Source organism: Dipodomys merriami, unplaced genomic scaffold (genome assembly GCF_024711535.1).
Source record: "Dipodomys merriami isolate MVZ:Mamm:240054 unplaced genomic scaffold, mDipMer1.0.p SCAF_4, whole genome shotgun sequence".
Classification (NCBI taxonomy): Eukaryota; Metazoa; Chordata; class Mammalia; order Rodentia; family Heteromyidae; genus Dipodomys; species Dipodomys merriami.
In genome coordinates this window covers 15,981,405-15,998,319 of record NW_027205603.1, presented here as the reverse complement: position 1 = coordinate 15,998,319, position 16,915 = coordinate 15,981,405, and the positions used below count along the sequence as shown (strand labels likewise).

At 41.6% G+C, this 16,915-nt stretch overlaps 1 protein-coding gene across 4 annotated transcripts in view; it reads right to left on the bottom strand.

Moving 5' to 3' along the window:
* Dip2c (disco interacting protein 2 homolog C) overlaps positions 1 to 16,915 on the bottom strand; it is a 309,177-nt gene that overhangs the window by 77,610 nt on the left and 214,652 nt on the right. For all 4 annotated transcript variants that reach the window (XM_069990590.1, XM_069990591.1, XM_069990592.1 and 1 more), the window contains 4 exons: positions 9,677 to 9,811; positions 7,891 to 8,010; positions 6,609 to 6,806; positions 931 to 1,022 (listed from right to left, as the gene is read on the bottom strand). In XM_069990590.1, coding sequence (XP_069846691.1) covers positions 931 to 1,022; positions 6,609 to 6,806; positions 7,891 to 8,010; positions 9,677 to 9,811 — 545 coding nt within the window. The remainder of the gene's footprint in view (positions 1 to 930; positions 1,023 to 6,608; positions 6,807 to 7,890; positions 8,011 to 9,676; positions 9,812 to 16,915) is intronic.

Genomic DNA, 16,915 nt, shown 5'->3' with positions numbered 1-16,915 from the left:
TCTCTCTTAGGTAAGTCAAAGCTAATTTCTTATTGATTTTTGGTGCTCTAACCTGGGGCTTTCATAGACTACTCTAGCAGTTTTCTTTTGAACAGCAAGAACCAGGGTACATCTAGTCATTTAAGATACACAGAAGTAAAAGAAAAGGTATATGTTTGAAGAGAAGAAAATTAGGTTTTACAGCAAATTCTACATCTAAATCAGGACATAAAGCTTGGATAGAGTTAGTAATTGCTCAGATAAAACACGGAAACAGAAATATTAACACCTAACCTCTTTAATTTACCCATTTTGCTCTAAGAAGCAAATTAAAATTTTGTTTGACAATAGAAGATGAGAGTGTAAGAGTTGTATTCAAAAACTGCTTTAAGTGGCAACCCCTTTATACAACTACTTAAAAGATAATAAAAATATATTTTAAAAAACAAGATTAAAAAAATAAAAAAGAGTTAACTGTGGGAAAACAACTATGCCACTGGTTGGCTGGCCAGATCTGTCTGTCTCACTGACTGAGGTAAAAGGCACTGTAAATATTATCCTGCTACCCAGGTGGATGGCACCAGTGCATTTCAGACTAGGGGAAAAACTAGGACCTATGACAGTGGCTGGTACAGCAAGGGCTCCGCACGTTGACCGGAGTGACTGGCAGTGCCCCCCTGGGTCAGTGCCTTCATTTGGTAAGACACTTAGCACCTTTGAAGCTTGGGTGTCCTGGGTGTATAACACAAAGAGAAAAACTACAGCACTGCTCACTGAGTTGCTGAGAAGTTAAGTGACGTGATATATGCCTTTACTCCTGCTTCAAAAGTGAAGGAAGCCATACACAATAGGAAACAAGAGAAGGGATGGAATGCTGAGATTTTAAAACAGAGACATTTTCCACACAGCACTGCATTATGCAGATCAGAGAGTTTAAACAGTAGTACTTACCCTGTCTCCCGGCCGAACCATGGGTTCTTGCTTTGTACCTAGTTTGTGTAGAATGTTGTAAGCAACCTTCATACTTCGTGTCCACAGTTTGCCTGTGAATACATAGTATAAAGACACGAGATTTTTACCATTGCACACATGCATTTTCGGTTACACGCACATGGGTACATTAATAGAAAGTATTCTCTTAACTGAAAGTTTATAGTCAGTATAGCTATTTGCTTCTGCTATGGCATGCTCCCCCTCCCCCTTGCAGGGAACTCTAACACATGTAACTATTAAGAAAAAAGGAACAATCTGGCTAGACTAGAAACCAAAATATCCCCAAAATAAGGAAGTAGAGGTTTCTAAAAGTAAAGTTTCAAAAGAAATAAAAATAGAAACCCAGCTCTAGTCTGTCTTCTGCTAGCCTGGGAGGGAGGGGATGCTCTTCAGGGATGAAGTTTACCCAAAGCTTTTTTTCCACTCTAAGCCTTCAACTTATTCCAAGTTCCTGGAATTGAGATAGGAAACAGGAGCCAACAACTCTGACTCATACATTCTGAGAAGCCTGAACCTATCTATGAACGAGGTCCCGGTTCTGGGCAGAATCCCGGCTAGCATGCAGAGTACCTACAGCAAAGCCACAGATGATCTGTCATTTTCATCCCAGGAGTCATGGGTAAGGTCTTTAATATTATTTATAATTCCTTTTTTTAATTTTCCCTGTCTACTGTCATTGCAAAGAATGCTAACATGGTCCTTACTGGTCATTCCAAAGCCTGATCTCTCCTTCTCTCCAGGGCCTACATTTTTCAGCATCAGGCTTTTCTAACCTCAAGGTCTGGGAGTTTTGGAAAAGGAATCCTTGGCTTTAGATAAAGATAATGGCAAACATTTGGGATTATTTTAACATGAATTCTAGAAAAATGATCATAAAGTAGGATTTAAGAAGAAAATTTTAAAACTTTTCATATGGAGTTTTAAACTTTAGATTGTTTTCTATGTTTTTTAAAAGCTTAGGGGGGAAAAAAAGCCCCAAAGGACTTGCACATTTCAAAATCCTTGCCTAAATGTACAGCCAGACATTTCCTTATTCAGGTGATGGTGAACAGTCTAAGATGGAATAAAATGACTTCAAATCTAAAAGGTGTTCTTGAATATATAAAGGCCTTTTACAATCGAGTCTCAGAAACTCAGCTGCTAAGAGCTGTTCAGGGAGCCAAGGTGATAGCTGTTATCTTAATGTAATAACAAAGAGCAACTCTAGTTATTTTCTATCTTAATGCAATCATTATTTTAATTGTTTCCTTATTATAAAAAGTTGAAATAAAAAAGTTTTCCATAGAAATTGCAGCTACCCAAAGCAGTGCTGTTATTAATAACCCATCAGAGGTTCATCGATTTGCATTCAAGAGCAGGCAATGCTTTATCTTTAATTGCTAATTTCCTAAGACAATTCCTAGTTGATGGTATGTCCTCAATGAATGTCTTGGTTTTATTTTATTTTTTTGTTTTTTTTTGTTTTTGGTTGGTCCTGGGGCTTGATGTCTTGGTTTTATTAACATCATAGGTAAGTTATTGTCTCCCCTTCCCACCCCCCCGGCCAATTTTTGTCAGCTATGAGGCTTGAACTCAGGGCCTGGGCACTGTCCCAGAGCCCCTTTGTGTTCTCAAGGTGAGCGCTCTACCACTTTGAGCCACAGCACTACTTCCGGTTTTTGAGTAATTTATTGGAAATAAGAGTCTCACAGGGACTTTTCTGCCCTGCTGGCTTTGAACCTGGATACTCAGATATCAGCCTCCTGAGTAGCTAGGATTACAGGCATGAACCACTGGCTCCCAGCTCATGTTTTTTAACTTGTAAATTTAACAATATAGTTCTCAAAGCTGGATGCTCCAAAGTCATTTGAAATTTTATTTGGGGATTATATTTCTTTCCCTATAAACAATAGTCACTCTATTAGAAATAACCCGGGGAGTGATTTTTCTCCCCTAAACATTTTGTGCTTTCAAAATTTTTTAATGTAGTCAATATCACAGACTACTAAAATTAAACAATTAGAACTGAAAAACTATCAATGGGTTACAAATGAACAAATCAGTTGCAAACAATAGCACTATTATAGCTTTTATTTTGGCAGTACTGGGTTTGAATTCAGGGCTTGTGCTTGTTAGGCAGGGACTATCTCTTGAGCTGGTTCCTAGCACTTTTAAAGCTATTTTTTTCCATGTAAGAGTTCATGTTTTGCCTGAGACTAACTTCTAATGGTGGTGACTTTCCTACTTTCACCTCCAGGGAAGCTGGGATTCCAAGTATATTCCACCTCATCCAGCCCAGCACTGTTATAGTTTGTTCAAGCTTCAACTTCTCTCTCAGCCAAGAGTCTTAAAGCTGGTATCACCAGAAACTCATATCAAAGCTAATTTTCAATAGAGAGACTACAATACAATAAAATACAGATGATGTAAGTGAAGTAGAAATGTTTCAGTTGTAGGCAGTGCACAGTCTTGTTCATCAACCTCATATTAGCTTTAACGAGAGAGCAAGAGACAGGACAGAGATACAGGAGAGTGAAACAGGAGAGAGAGAGAGGAAAAGAAAGAGAATGAGAGAGAGAGAGAGAGAGAGAGAGAGAACAATAACACAAATTTGTTCAAAAGTCCATCAACAGGGGCTAGGAAGGTGGCTCAGTGGTAGAGCGCTTGCCTTGCATGCCTGAGGCCCTGGGTTCAATTCCTCAGCACCACATAAACAAAAAGAAAAAAGCTGGAAGTGGCATGGTGGCTCAAGTGGTAGTGCGCTAGCCTTGAGCTGAAGAGCTGACAGACAGCACCCAGGCCCAGAGTTCGGCCCCATGACCGGACCCAAAAACAAAACAAAACAAAAGTCCATCAACAGAGAGGGGCTACACTCCTACTTAGATTTTAAACTTGCACCCTTCTTGAAAACTGTCTTATAATGTTGATTTCCCAAACCTGCGTAATGTGCCAGTTTTTTATGTGTTATATTTCACTCATCTTAAAGAACATTTAACTGGCCATCAGAAATAATATATATGCTCATACATGCAGGCAAATTGGTCCCTAAGATTTCCCACATATGAGGCAGTAAGTCCAGAAACAATGGCACAAGTATACAGCCAGCCTCAAGCATACATTTGGCCAGGTGTGAAAGGCACAGAGAAAAGACTTCCTTAAAGAAGGAACTCAAGCATATTCTTGGTCACAAATGACATTCTCTTTGCACGTGAAACTACCAAAGGAAGCCATGAAGCATCTGATCCCAAACTCAAATAGGCTCCTAAGCCAACATTCCACTGCCATCTAGGGATGCTTATGTCCACAGCTGGCACAGCCCCATCAGAAGGCCAGACCCTTCTGAATCCCATGATGTCTGGCTTTTAACCTTGACGGCCAATACAGAAAGCGATTTCTTCTCCACTTGCAATCAAAAGAGTGTATGTGTTAAGTAAACAAAATTAAGGAGGGTACTTCAGAGTTAGAGTTGGGAGGAGCAAAAAGTTCACAAGACTCAGTCACAATCAGTAATAAGTTGGCACAGTGCTCTATGCCTGTCCTAAGGAAGCACACATAGGCCAAGGCCAGTCAGGCATACACTTGAGACTCTATCTAAAAAATTACTGAATCAACAAAGGCTCAAGTGGTGGAGAGCCCACCTACTAAGTGCAAAGTGCTGAGTTCAACCTTCCGTAAAAACTAAGTTAGGAAAAAGGTCACCTAACCTTACACAGCACATGTAAAGAGAGTCTTTCCATTGTTTTAGCTCGTAAGTTGGTCTCTTTGCAATGCTGAAGTCGACAGTATGCAAATAACTGGAAAATCTGCTCTCTCCATTGTGATGGAACAAAGGCAAAGGCACCTCTCTGCTGTAGCTACCAACTTGCGAAAGCTCATGGGTACACAAAGTATTAAGGAGTGCTTGTTTCTCTGGCTTTCTGAAACAGAATTGTAGATGTAGCTTTTCTTTCTTCTCATAGATGCCAATAATAATTCATAATCCTCAGTATTGTAATCCTGAATATTGAAATCCTGAAAAAGCAAAACCTCTGGAGTCTAAAATCCTCCTAAAATCATAATCTGAAAGACTTTAAAAAGTCCCCCAAGTGTTGAAATTTTGAAAGCTCAAATTCTGGAAACTGCAACTCCCATGGCAAGGGGTAAAGGCCTATGATAGAGGGCTGAGAAGCCGACTCAGGGGAAGGAACTGGAGGGTTTTCATTTGCATCATGGCGCGCAGGGTGAATGTACGACAAATGCCTCAAAATCTGCTCAAGCATCGTTTTGAGTTGTCTGAGAAGCTGTCTCCAGAGATGAGTGTTAGGTGAGGCCTGGACCCCTCAACACAGAGAGGTATATTCAACCAGTTAGGGGTTCAGGCAGAAGGTGAGCTTCTCTGAAAGTTGGAAAATAGTTTTTCTCAACTGCACTGGACATCAGAATTCTGAGCTCAGGCTCCTGAAGTCCCCTGGAAGGACTCTTGGGGGGACAGGGAGAGGGTGCTCCCAGGCTAGTTTAGTATTCCCACTATTTTCAATTGTCATCATTCTTCTTTATAATTTTCCTACGTTATGTATTTAATCTGTGTGTCATTTCTAGTACTGACTTTAAGAGAGTGTTCTAATTTATCCATGTTTTTATTATGCAAATGTGGCTCTCACAAGTGGATTATGATTACAATTGGTTTATGCCAGCACTGTGTGTGTGTGACAAGGTCAAAACTGCCTCAGATGAAGAGATGTCCTTTTTGAACACCTGCATTTGTGTGAGAGATTTGTGCTCTTCAGGCAACTGTAAATGGGGTAGTGACCCAACACAGCTTTTGTTTTAACTTGTCAAAAGGCTCAATTGCTGTTGCTGCCCATTGTGGTATTTTAGGCTATCACGGTTACAAAGCTGGACACACACATTCACCAGGCACAGTGATGCACACATATACCCTGTGCCCTTCTTCCCCACATTGTTCTGATGAACACAGTTCACTTCTAAGAGCTGTTAAACTTGTCTGCCTGCCTCAAGCAAACCTGAGCATTTGTGCTTGCAAAAATATATATCTGATTGTCTATATCACTGTATAAAGTGGTCTGTGAAATGTTCAGCGAACTTTTCTTAAATAAATTGCCACTTGAAAATGTAAATAGATGGCTTTTAAAGAAATCAAACGATATTTTTCAGAATCATATTTTGGGGGTTTGATCTTCTTGTGTTTTGGATTTTAGGAATTTTGATCTTCTATTTTCAGCATTTTGGGTTATGGTATTGAGGATGGTGTCAGAAGTATGACCCAAACTTATGCCAAAGAATATAGAAACGCATTCTCTACCAGTCCTTGCTGAAAGTATTTCAAGAAAATCATATATTTGTATTCAAGAAGCAGAATCTAGTATCTTATTGGAGTTTGTTTTAAGTACCTATTTCTAGTTTCATGTTAGGAAAAAAACCCAAACAAGTAATAATTTCTACACGGACACCAAATAATCTTCCTGAAACACTCCTGTAGACTCCATCAATGGCACAGAAATGCCACGAATTTCTACACATCAAGCAGTGCAAACAGAGGAGGCACCCCGGGAGACATGGACCTTCTTTACACTCAGCAGCAATTTTGTGCAGGAGTAAGCAAAAGAGCGGGAGGGACAGACCTTTCAGAACTGCTGCTGGTGACCTTTTCGGCTTACCGTAGGTGAGGATGTAGAGGGGCTTCCCATTTGTGTCCATGGTGGTCAGACAGGGAGCCTTGGGTGAGATGGTTCCCCAGCGCTGCAGAGCAGCCTCCAGGGAGGGCGGCCAGTTAGTGACCACCCCCAGCTGCTCCCCTCGCATGGCCAGCATCTGCGCACCCTCCGGCTTTGGTTGGTTGGGATCTGGTTGCTGAACTAGATATGTATGAATACAAAAAATTTTCAAGAAAAAATATACTCATATTTATAACTTTATTAGCTGACAGAAAATACACTTCTCTGGAATCAAAGTCATGATTCCTATACTAAGTTCACAGATGTGATGGAAACACTGAATTCTTGGAACTCCAAGGCAAGATGGCAAGGAGAACTTAGTAGGACACGAGTTCACCTATAAACTGATAAGAGGCAAACTCCTATGTGCACGGTCTAGTATTTCAACGTAAAATCTTGATAACCAAAAACAGTAAAATTCTGAACTTCAAAGAGCTCCAATCTTGCATGTTTATGTTTTGCCCTCAAGTGCTCAGATGTAGCTACGTATTTCCTATGACTACTCTGAATAAAAAGATCACAGAGCAAGTACTATTTTAAGAGAAACTAAAGTAGCACTTTCATTTTATTTTAATGTAGTTTATGTACATCATCAGCCTTTAGTTCAGGCAGGCAAGGAACTGAAATCATTTCTCCCGATGATGGGTTTCTCACTCACAGTCTGTGACTGGCTGACCATTTCCACCTGCTGCTGGAAGACCGACTGTCTTACAGTGATTTTCACAAAGAAGAAAACAAGGAGTGTGGGTGTGAGGCAGCCGGTGGCTTGTCTATTTGGCTTTGACTTTGGGTTACAAGGCTCCCCAGCACTCCAGGCGAGGCCACCAGCTCTATGCTGCGAGACTCAGAGGAACACAGCAGAATCAGGCATCGGTTTCCTCTGCAGTCCTCTTCACAGCTCGTATAGAGACCGCAGCTCTGCGGTGAGGTGAGGGTTCCTAGAATTTCATTTAGTGTTGCTCTAATCTTAGCCCTTAAAGAGAGGCCTGGCTCATAGAGCAAAATCACATTCTGCTAAGAGAGCGGCACTTGATGCAGGTTACATCTTTCAGGGGTGCATCTGGGAACAGCACCTCAGGAACTCCTGGGTCGAGACTTCCATCATTCAGGGAAGGCAGGATTATTGCTCTTAAACAAGTAAACGTTTAAAAAAAAAAAAAAGCGGGATTGTTCATGGGATCATAGGCATAGCTGAAAGAAACAGGGATGGAAAAGGTTCTTTTACCTTCTAACAATTCTTCAAAGTCATCGACAAAGAACTCTCGTAATGGTGGTCGTTTAGGTCGTTTGAGGGTGTTGACAAGCTGCTGAATTTTTGCTGATACCCGGCTACTTACTGGTACTCCTGAAAAAACAGGAACCGTGGGGTAGACAGAATGCCACAGCCGGAAGACGCACATTTGGGAAGAAATAGGTCAGAGCTTAAGAAAAATTTCCTATCACATTTCTAAAAATCAATACACAATCTTCACACTGTCGACTGAGGGCTCTCAGAATTGAAAAATATTTTATAGTTTTGAAAATACGGGGAAAAAAGTGTAACTCAGAATTCTCAGTATATGAATATACTATTTGCCTATTAAATAGTTTCACTTAATTTGATTCGAATGGATCAAGAGCAATCATTCTGCAAGGCAGTGGTTCTGAATCCTACTTTAGAATTTGTAAGAATCATCCTTGGGCTATCCCTGGACTTCTGACCCACTTTGGTATGGCTTTGGTATGGTCTAGAATCTGTATCTACATGGGCTCCCATGTGAATCTGGTGTGGGGGTGTCAAATACCAAGAGACACCTGACCATCTACGATTGCACATAACTTGGAATTTACCTAGGAAAACAAAGCTGACAATGATGGACTTCAAAGATGACAGGTTATTAAAATAATGACAAGATTAACAACAATGTCTAATTCAATAAACAGTGAGTTTATCAGAGAATAAAGGAAATTACAAAAGCATTGAAGGAAAGCCAATTGTATTAGAAGCTGGAATGGCTTCCATTGTATGCACTGGATCACTCATGAACTAGTGACTTTTGGGTTTTGACCATATTGAAGAGAGTATGCTACCTCTTACAGACTGAATTCATAATTGAATTTCTATTTAACAGGCATACACATGTATCTATTCTATGATACACAAGCATCATAAAAACATCAATAAACAAAGCGAATCTGAATGGCACATTGAGATTATTTTGTTCATCTTATTAATATAACAATAAAAACCATTTGAGGACCTGGCATGGTGCTATACACCTATAATCTCAGGATTCAAGAGGAAGAATCCCAGGCCAACCTGGGCTGCACAGAGTCAATAAAATAATAATAATAATAGAACAATAACAACAAAATTCAGTTTAATTTTAATGCTGATTCTAGTCTAGCTTTTAGGACACTGGCCAGGACGGAGACAGAAAAGCACAATATGGCAGTACTCCGTGTCCAGGTCTCACTGGTCTGACAGTGAGTGGTGGAAGAGATCACTGTAATCACAGCAGGCCAAGTTTAAAAACCCGTGAGACACAGCAGGGAATCCTTCCAACGAGGTGTTTTACCAAGCCAACAAAAATGCTGTCCTGTTTGGAGGAAAATAAAACAGACCTTCTTTCTTCCAAAGTTTAAACCACTATACTACCCATATCTGCCAATTATTCTGATTTAAAAAAACATTTAAAAAACCATTCATGGTCTTAACATTTGTGCTGTAATCTCATAATTATTCAACCAGCATGAGTATTCAGCAAACACATCAGCTTCTTATAAAATTTCTTCTTCTTATGTTACGTTTTTGCAACATTTGCATTTTTTTCCCTGAAAAATAACTTCTTGGCCAACTTGGAAAGAATTTGCATTTCATTTGGTTAGGCCACCTTCTGTGGAAGGTTTGTGAGGAATGTGATGAGCTAGATTTGGTGCCTGACTATGTATCTGGAAGAACAAGCCTGCACACAGAGAGGGCAGTCCGCAGACAGTTCACAAAGAGCACATGTCCTCGCTGCAAGCCCTACCGTCTCCGGTTTCCATGAGCTCAGCATTGCCGTACTTTGGTGCTGTCCGAGACGTTGTCGAGCCCTGTGGCCTTTCCACTTGTATTGAGTGCTCTGAGGTGTATGTGGTTACGTCAGGAGGTGCAGAGTGATTTTCTGGAAAGAAGCACAGAGTGAGGTTTCTGGGGGACTTTGGTCATTCTGAAGGCTGAGCACCAGGCCCTCAAAAAATGCCATATCCTCGGAAAAGACTAGAAGGACACATGTCTGCTCTCTGTGACCCCATCACATAGAAAGATCACTCCAATCACAGGCAGCCACATAAATCTTCACAGAGAGGTGGTGGTTAAGACAATGTGCACTGTTCCCCATGAAACGAAACCAGGGAAATTTTCAGAATTAATTTCACCACAGGAGCCATATCAATTTTAGCTAAAATAATGTTCTAAAACAGACAGTGAATGAGATGGGATGAGCTACGTATTGCTTCACAGAAGAGAGTAATTCTTCTTGTCCGTGATGACAGGGAGAGTAAAGAGCTCAAGCTGTGACACCAGGGAGCCTGGGATTTAAACATCAGCTCTGCAAATGCCAGAGATCTTGGCAAGTGTTCTGTCCTGAGTCTCAGGGTCCTTATCCACCAAAGGGGAGGAAGAATAGCTGCCAATGGAAAACATCTGCATGGGTGAGATGAGTCCACCCATACAAAACTCGGGATCTTTCTTGATAAAGGGGAGATACTAAGAAATTTCTCATTGTTTTAACATGAATAAAACCAAACAGTTACCAAAAAAAAAAATTGCTTACAATCTAATTATGTGTTAAACGTGGTATCATGCCCAATAAAATGTGTGATTTTCTCTGACAACATTCATTTGATGGTAATGCCAAACATTTAAACATTAAATATTTTTATCAAATAGAACAAAAGCTAGTATGCCGAAGAGACTATCAACGGGCTTTCTACATCTTAAGTTCTAAATAATGGGTATTACAGTCCCAATTTTGATTTGCTAAGCCTATCAGACAGAAACTTCTGGAGATCACCTTGTGTTGCTCAATGCAACGGGAGCACACTAATTTGTGTTGCTAAAAGTGGCATTTCTTCTCTGCCCCTGTCACCACTACATGTGGCTTATTTAGACCAAATTCCATCAATGAAAATACAATGCAGAAAAATGAGGCACTAGACAGGCTGGGGAGAGGACACGAGTATAGTCAAAAAAGAAACAAGAAGGTCAAAGTGGTCTTGTTGGGTGTCAGCTGGGATCATATCAGTAGGTTGACAAAAGTTTGAGGACTCTATATAGGTACATGAACGGCTGAAAAAAATCAGTGCACTGTTTTGGAGGCTACAAATGCATTTTAGCAGATGGGCAAACTCATAAGCACTTCAGATCATGAAGACAGACTATCTTGGGAAATAAGCGTGGCTTAGGAAGGTAAATTGCAAATGAATGGCCCAGGGCAACCAACTTATCCTGATCCACTCCAACATACTGGAAGCCCTGGGTCGGAACACTGAGGCCCAGGCCACATGAGGGGAGAAAGCTGCCTGGGATCAGTTCAGGAGCTGGGCTCCAGTGTGTCTACTTCCTGTTTTGCAGAAGGGAGATAACATCTACTTTAGATGGTTAGGATTAAGTCAAGAAAGAGACAGAAGCACTTCAATTCTGCTACAATCAAGTTTTGCTAGCAGAGGAGATTCTCTGCCCAACTTTGAGTGGCCAGATGCTGGAATGTTTCTATGGAGCAGAGCAGATGACACTGGCCCCTACACAAACTATTCAGCTTGTCTCTTTCCTGACAGAATGAATCCCTTATATCTGAACCGTGTCCTCTGCAAATCCAGAGGTTGAAGCACCAATCCTCCATACTTTGGAACATGGCTGTATATGGAGACAGGGACTGGAAACAGGTTCAGTGAAGATAAAATCATGTAATGGGTGTGAACACAGTCCACCCCAACTGGTGCACTTATAAGAAGGGATAAGGATGTAGACGTGCACAGAGGAGAAATCATGTGACATCTGGGGAAGATGGTCCTCTGGGAGCCTCGGAGAAAGGCCTCAACTCTGCTAAGCCCTAGCTTTCAGAATTCCAGCATCCAGAACCAGAGAACTTAAATAACCGTTGTGTAAGCCGCTCTGTATATGGTGATGGCAGCAGGTACAAACCAATATATTCCCTTACAGGCAATGCCTTATATCCCAGGCCCAGAAAAGGGACAGGGAAAGGACAGAACCAGAGCCAAGTGTCAGAAGGGAGAGGCAGAGAGCAGCCCACTCTACCAGGTCACTATGGGAGAGGATGAGAGGAAAATATTCCAGTTGTCTCTTTGGCATTTCAGACTCTATATTTATCCTCCTCGGCACAGGGCACAGCCCATCTGTATGTCAGCCAAACAGGCTTTGGTTCATGTTTCAAAATTATCTAATTTTCTAGAACTCCGCTGCCTCATGGCCAAGTAGTACACTCTCCAAGGCCTCATGTTTGAAATGTAAGCATAATAGATAATAATCTGTGATGAGAACAGAATTGAAATTAGCCATCTTAAACAAAGCAGCTAAAAAGTGAGCTCACTGTTGTTTTCATTGGCTTTGAGTTCTGTCATACTTAAGCGTGTGTCATACTTGGGGATAGCCAATCAGGCCTCAGAGAGGGCAGCCATCCCTAACTCCAAAGTTAGGGAAGATAACAATTCCACTGCATCTAGTGATTTGATAAATCACTTCAAAGTGTCTTCCAAATTTATTTATGTGTTACTTCATCTTGCTCTCCTTCTCACCCTCTTCACATATACACTCTAACTGTAGGGATAATAAACCCAGAGCTGGCTTCTGTGAGGAGCCAATGGCTGCTGGCAGAGCACATTACCTATTCTGATAGAGATCAGGGACCCTGTATTAACTGTGTTACTTATCCGCTGAGAAGTGTTTGCAAGAATCCTGTCCATTAACAGATGCTCAGTGGGCCCAGGCTGAAAAGGCAGGCTCAAGGTCTCCAAGCCTCATCGGCTGCAGGTTTGAGGCCCAGGACGTGCACACGCATCAGGAGCCTTGTGTAGATAATAGGCCCTCATCACAGTGGTTCACAGCTTCTGAGCAACACTGCCTACTGTTCAGGGCTTGTAAAAAACAAGTTCAAGGTCCCCGTGGGGGACCATCTCTGCTGTGAAGGCCATAGGGAAAGCTATGCTTCTGCCACACAAACCCCCAGTGGCCCATGGGCGTCCCACGGCCAGGTTCCTGTTCGGCTGGCCTGGAGCTCTGCCACCCTCAGCAGCTGACACCATTCCTTAGGAATCCAGAGCTGAAAGTGTGTTCAACAGGAAGGTGAGAAGGCGATAGAATCCAATCACTGGTTCCTTTTTATTTTTATTTGTTTATTTTTGGATAGCCATAATATTTGATTAATTGCAGTCAGATCCAATCATCTTCAAGGCAGTATGTGCAAGCTGCTTTGACTGTGTAAGTACCAGGGGACCTCTTCTCATTCCAGGACACCCCCTTCTGCCCCACATCGCCCCTCAATTCCCTGACACTCAAAGGCTTGGGGGCCGTTTCTATTTTGTGACTATGACCAATTTCAGGGAACTGGTGAACTTGCCTGGGTGGTCTGTTGCCTGGCTTCCTTGGTTTGTTGCATTCCTAATCACCTTGTCTTGCATGTCTCCAGGTCTTTCCAAGTCCTCCTGGGGACAGTTATACAACACCACCCTCAGACACCAGAGTTGTGCTGCAACCCATCCCACAGCCTTGTGCCCCGCAGGTGCTGGTAAATATTTCAGCGGGAGTGGTGTAATAACCAATGCCTGGCCAGTACAGACAGGATGCTCTGCTACTAAAGCCAGCAACCAAGAAGCATTCTTTAATTCTAACTACAGAACTGGTGGTCCCAGGTAATCAGTGATAGTAAAGCCCGCTTTGTAAGCTCTATTCTTTTTCAGACCCTAAGTGAATTCTAAATGAGGAGGCAAAAAGGAAACTAAAATAAAATCTAGTTGTTATGAAGAAAGTGCTTGTGGCCCACTGAGAATGGATCAGTCATTCTCAAAGAAATCTGATTTTGCACATATTAAAAAATGTCCACTTCCCAGTCTACCACAGTTAATTCACTGACAGTACGGAAAAACCACACACCTCAAAGGGGCTGCCTGGGAGAGGCGCCTCTCCACGAGCCACCCTGCCTGGCCAGCTGTTCCAGCTTCCTGGCTGGTGACAGACTCTGCCTCTCTGATGATGTAAAAGGAAACACTGTGGAAGCGAGTGAAGCAGTGAGGTAGAACTTCTCACGTTTTGAAGGCAGATGGCTCAGGTATCCTGACTATAATATCTTTCCTGCAGGTCCAGCTTCTGATATATGGGAGGTGACAAAACCATCGAGGGATTCAAACTGAAGCCATTCTATGAAGTGCATGAGCACAGGGTGACCAACCTAGTCTCTGCCAAGGGTAAATCCTCCTCTCCCAGAAACACAATTGCATCAGACAGGAGCTAGGCAAAGATGACTCTTGGCAAAGGAATCCGGAATGGAATGAGAAGACAGGGAGTACCCTGTGATGTCGGGGTGTTCAGCTGTGCCCTCCAGCCTCCTTGTGCTGCTGGGGACCTGATCACCTCTAGGGCTAACTGCACAAATGCATCTTCCACCTCAAAATGAAGACTGTCCTCTTCAGTCTCCTCCTACTTCACTGGCTTTCATGGAAATGCAGTGACAACACTACAATATAAGGAGGACCTAGCTTGCTATTTAAGCTAGGATGCAAAAAAAAAAAATATGCTTTGACTATTACAGCCAACTAAAGATCTTATTCTTTTAATAATCATCCAGGGGTAAGATAAAAGATTCTTAGTTTACATTTGTTCTCTCTATATGTACATGTGTATACATATGCAATGCTGCTACTAGTGATTCTTAATTGTTCTTCAAATTTGCAGAAGAATCACCTACACACTAAACCATCCAAGGAAGGTTAGGAAACGCTTCTGTGGCTCTGCCTTCAAATGTTCTCTCAGCCAAGGTTCTGAGTCAGGTTTGGCTTCCACAGACTCACACAGATTCTCAGATCTTAACTGTTCTTCCTCATGAAAATCCTGTAAAGATGTGATCTGCAAAATAAGACGGCTACCACTGACCCCTTATTGTGGCTGAGAAAATAAGACCCAGTACCCTGAGGTCCTTTGTCCAAACAGTAATGGCTGCCAAGGCCGGTGGCTTCCTCTGTGCTTTTCTACCCTATGTATGGGAAGTATGTATGAGAGCACCAAGAAAAAAAAAATCTGTGAAACTCCGAGCATAATGATACAAATGATCGTGCTACGTACTACTTTTTAAGGTAACGGCTTTTAAACGCTTTACAAATGAACGTAAGGGAACAAATGGTGAGCTGTGAGGGGTAAGTGGGCAGACAGTTAAATGAGGCACATCTGCAGAATGCAGCACTGATCTGCAGAACGAGTGTGGAGGGGATGAAGGGTCACGACAATGCTGGACCTGGCAAATACTATTTAGATTTTATAAAGTCAAAGTAAACAAAAGCAAAATCAGTTTTGAAAGATGAAGAATCACGAGAGCATCTTCCGGTGAAAGAGACAGGCCCAGGGCAGGAGCAGCAAGGGAAAGGTGATGGCCTGTGAGCCCTCTGAGTGTGGATGCCAAAGAGACAGGTGGCAGAGGAGCAGGTGGTGATGGCCGGGGGTCTGGACCTATTTCTGGAACCATAGGTCTTAATTAACAGAAAGCACAGATCTGATGGGCTACCTGGAGAGAGCCCCAGCAGACCCATGATCTCCGGGGACAAGCTGTGCAGTGCCTATGGAAACAGCTGGTGTGGCAGGCCACACGGTACTGGGAGAGGAGTCTAATGTTGCTGCCGGGTGTTAGCTAACGTTAGATCGGATGCTGTGACTGAATGCTATTTTTCTTTTTGTATTAGAGAGGCTTAAAATCCTGAAACAGGTTGGTAGGGGTTTGTCTGCCACCTGTTAGTATAAATAAAGTTTTACTGGTACACAATCATGGCCATTTTTTTTTTGTTTACATTCTTTTGTGTAATGGACAAGCTGCTTTTGTGCTCCCACAGCAGAGCCTCATGGGGCCACAGAACCTGAAATAATAACTCACTTGCTCCTTAAAGGAGAAACTGCTCTCATGGCCAGGATGTCCTAAGTGAGAGGGGCGGGTGAGGCAGGGAGCCGTGTTGGTAATATCACCAGCCCCTATACCTATGCAGAGGTTGAAGGACTATACATGTTTGGAAAAGGTACCAATAATACTTGGAATGATTTCACATAAGCAAATAAGAGTAATTTATTATCACAGTGGCTATTTTACATGTCTGAATAAATTCCCTAATACCACAGAACCTAGAATCAAAATGTACAATTGTTGCAAATGAGGTAACGATGAAATGCATCTCGGGGTGGATGTGGTTTGCTTGCTGACTTCCTTTCCTCTTGGCAGAGACAGAGGCAATAAGTCAGATGAGAATTTGGTTACAAATAAAAATAAGATTACTGAAAGCAGCATTGATGTCAAGTGAATTTCCAGAATTCCACACTGGAGATGGCAATTATTTCTGTGAATACCCAGTTAATGAAATATACCCTAACACACCTTGTGACAGCATCATCAGATGTCTACAGAGGCTTTCACAATGCATTTGGAGAAGAAAACTAAGAAGAGCTTATGAAAACATCTAAATATAAATCAATAAAACTGTTGTCAATTCTTTGTTCTTATTAGAAATGTATTCATATGGGTTGTCTCTTCAATTTCTCTACTTCTATTTAGCTAAATAATTTGGATACTCTTTTATTCTGAATGTTTTATAAATATACTTCTTAAGGTTTGAAAGCATTCCCATGAAAGGTACTTGTTATTATAGTTACAATATTCAACTTTTGATTATAATATTTTAGAATATAAACCTTTCCCTTTTGGTTGTTGTTATTGTACAGGTGTTTGGTTTTTTTGCTTGTTTTGTTTTGGTTTTGGTGGTGCTAGAGATGGAAACCAGGTCCCTGTGCAAGCTAGGCAAGCAATGTACTGGAGAGCTATATTTCCAAACCTTAAGGATTTTAATACTACATTCTAGTTAATGTAGTATTAAATGAATGTTCCACATTCATTGTGGTTCTTGAGATAAAGAGGAAACCTAATTTATATATATATATATATATATATATATATATATATATATATATTAGTGCAGGTACTAGAGATTGAACTCAAGGCCTCTTACACTCAGCTTTTTGT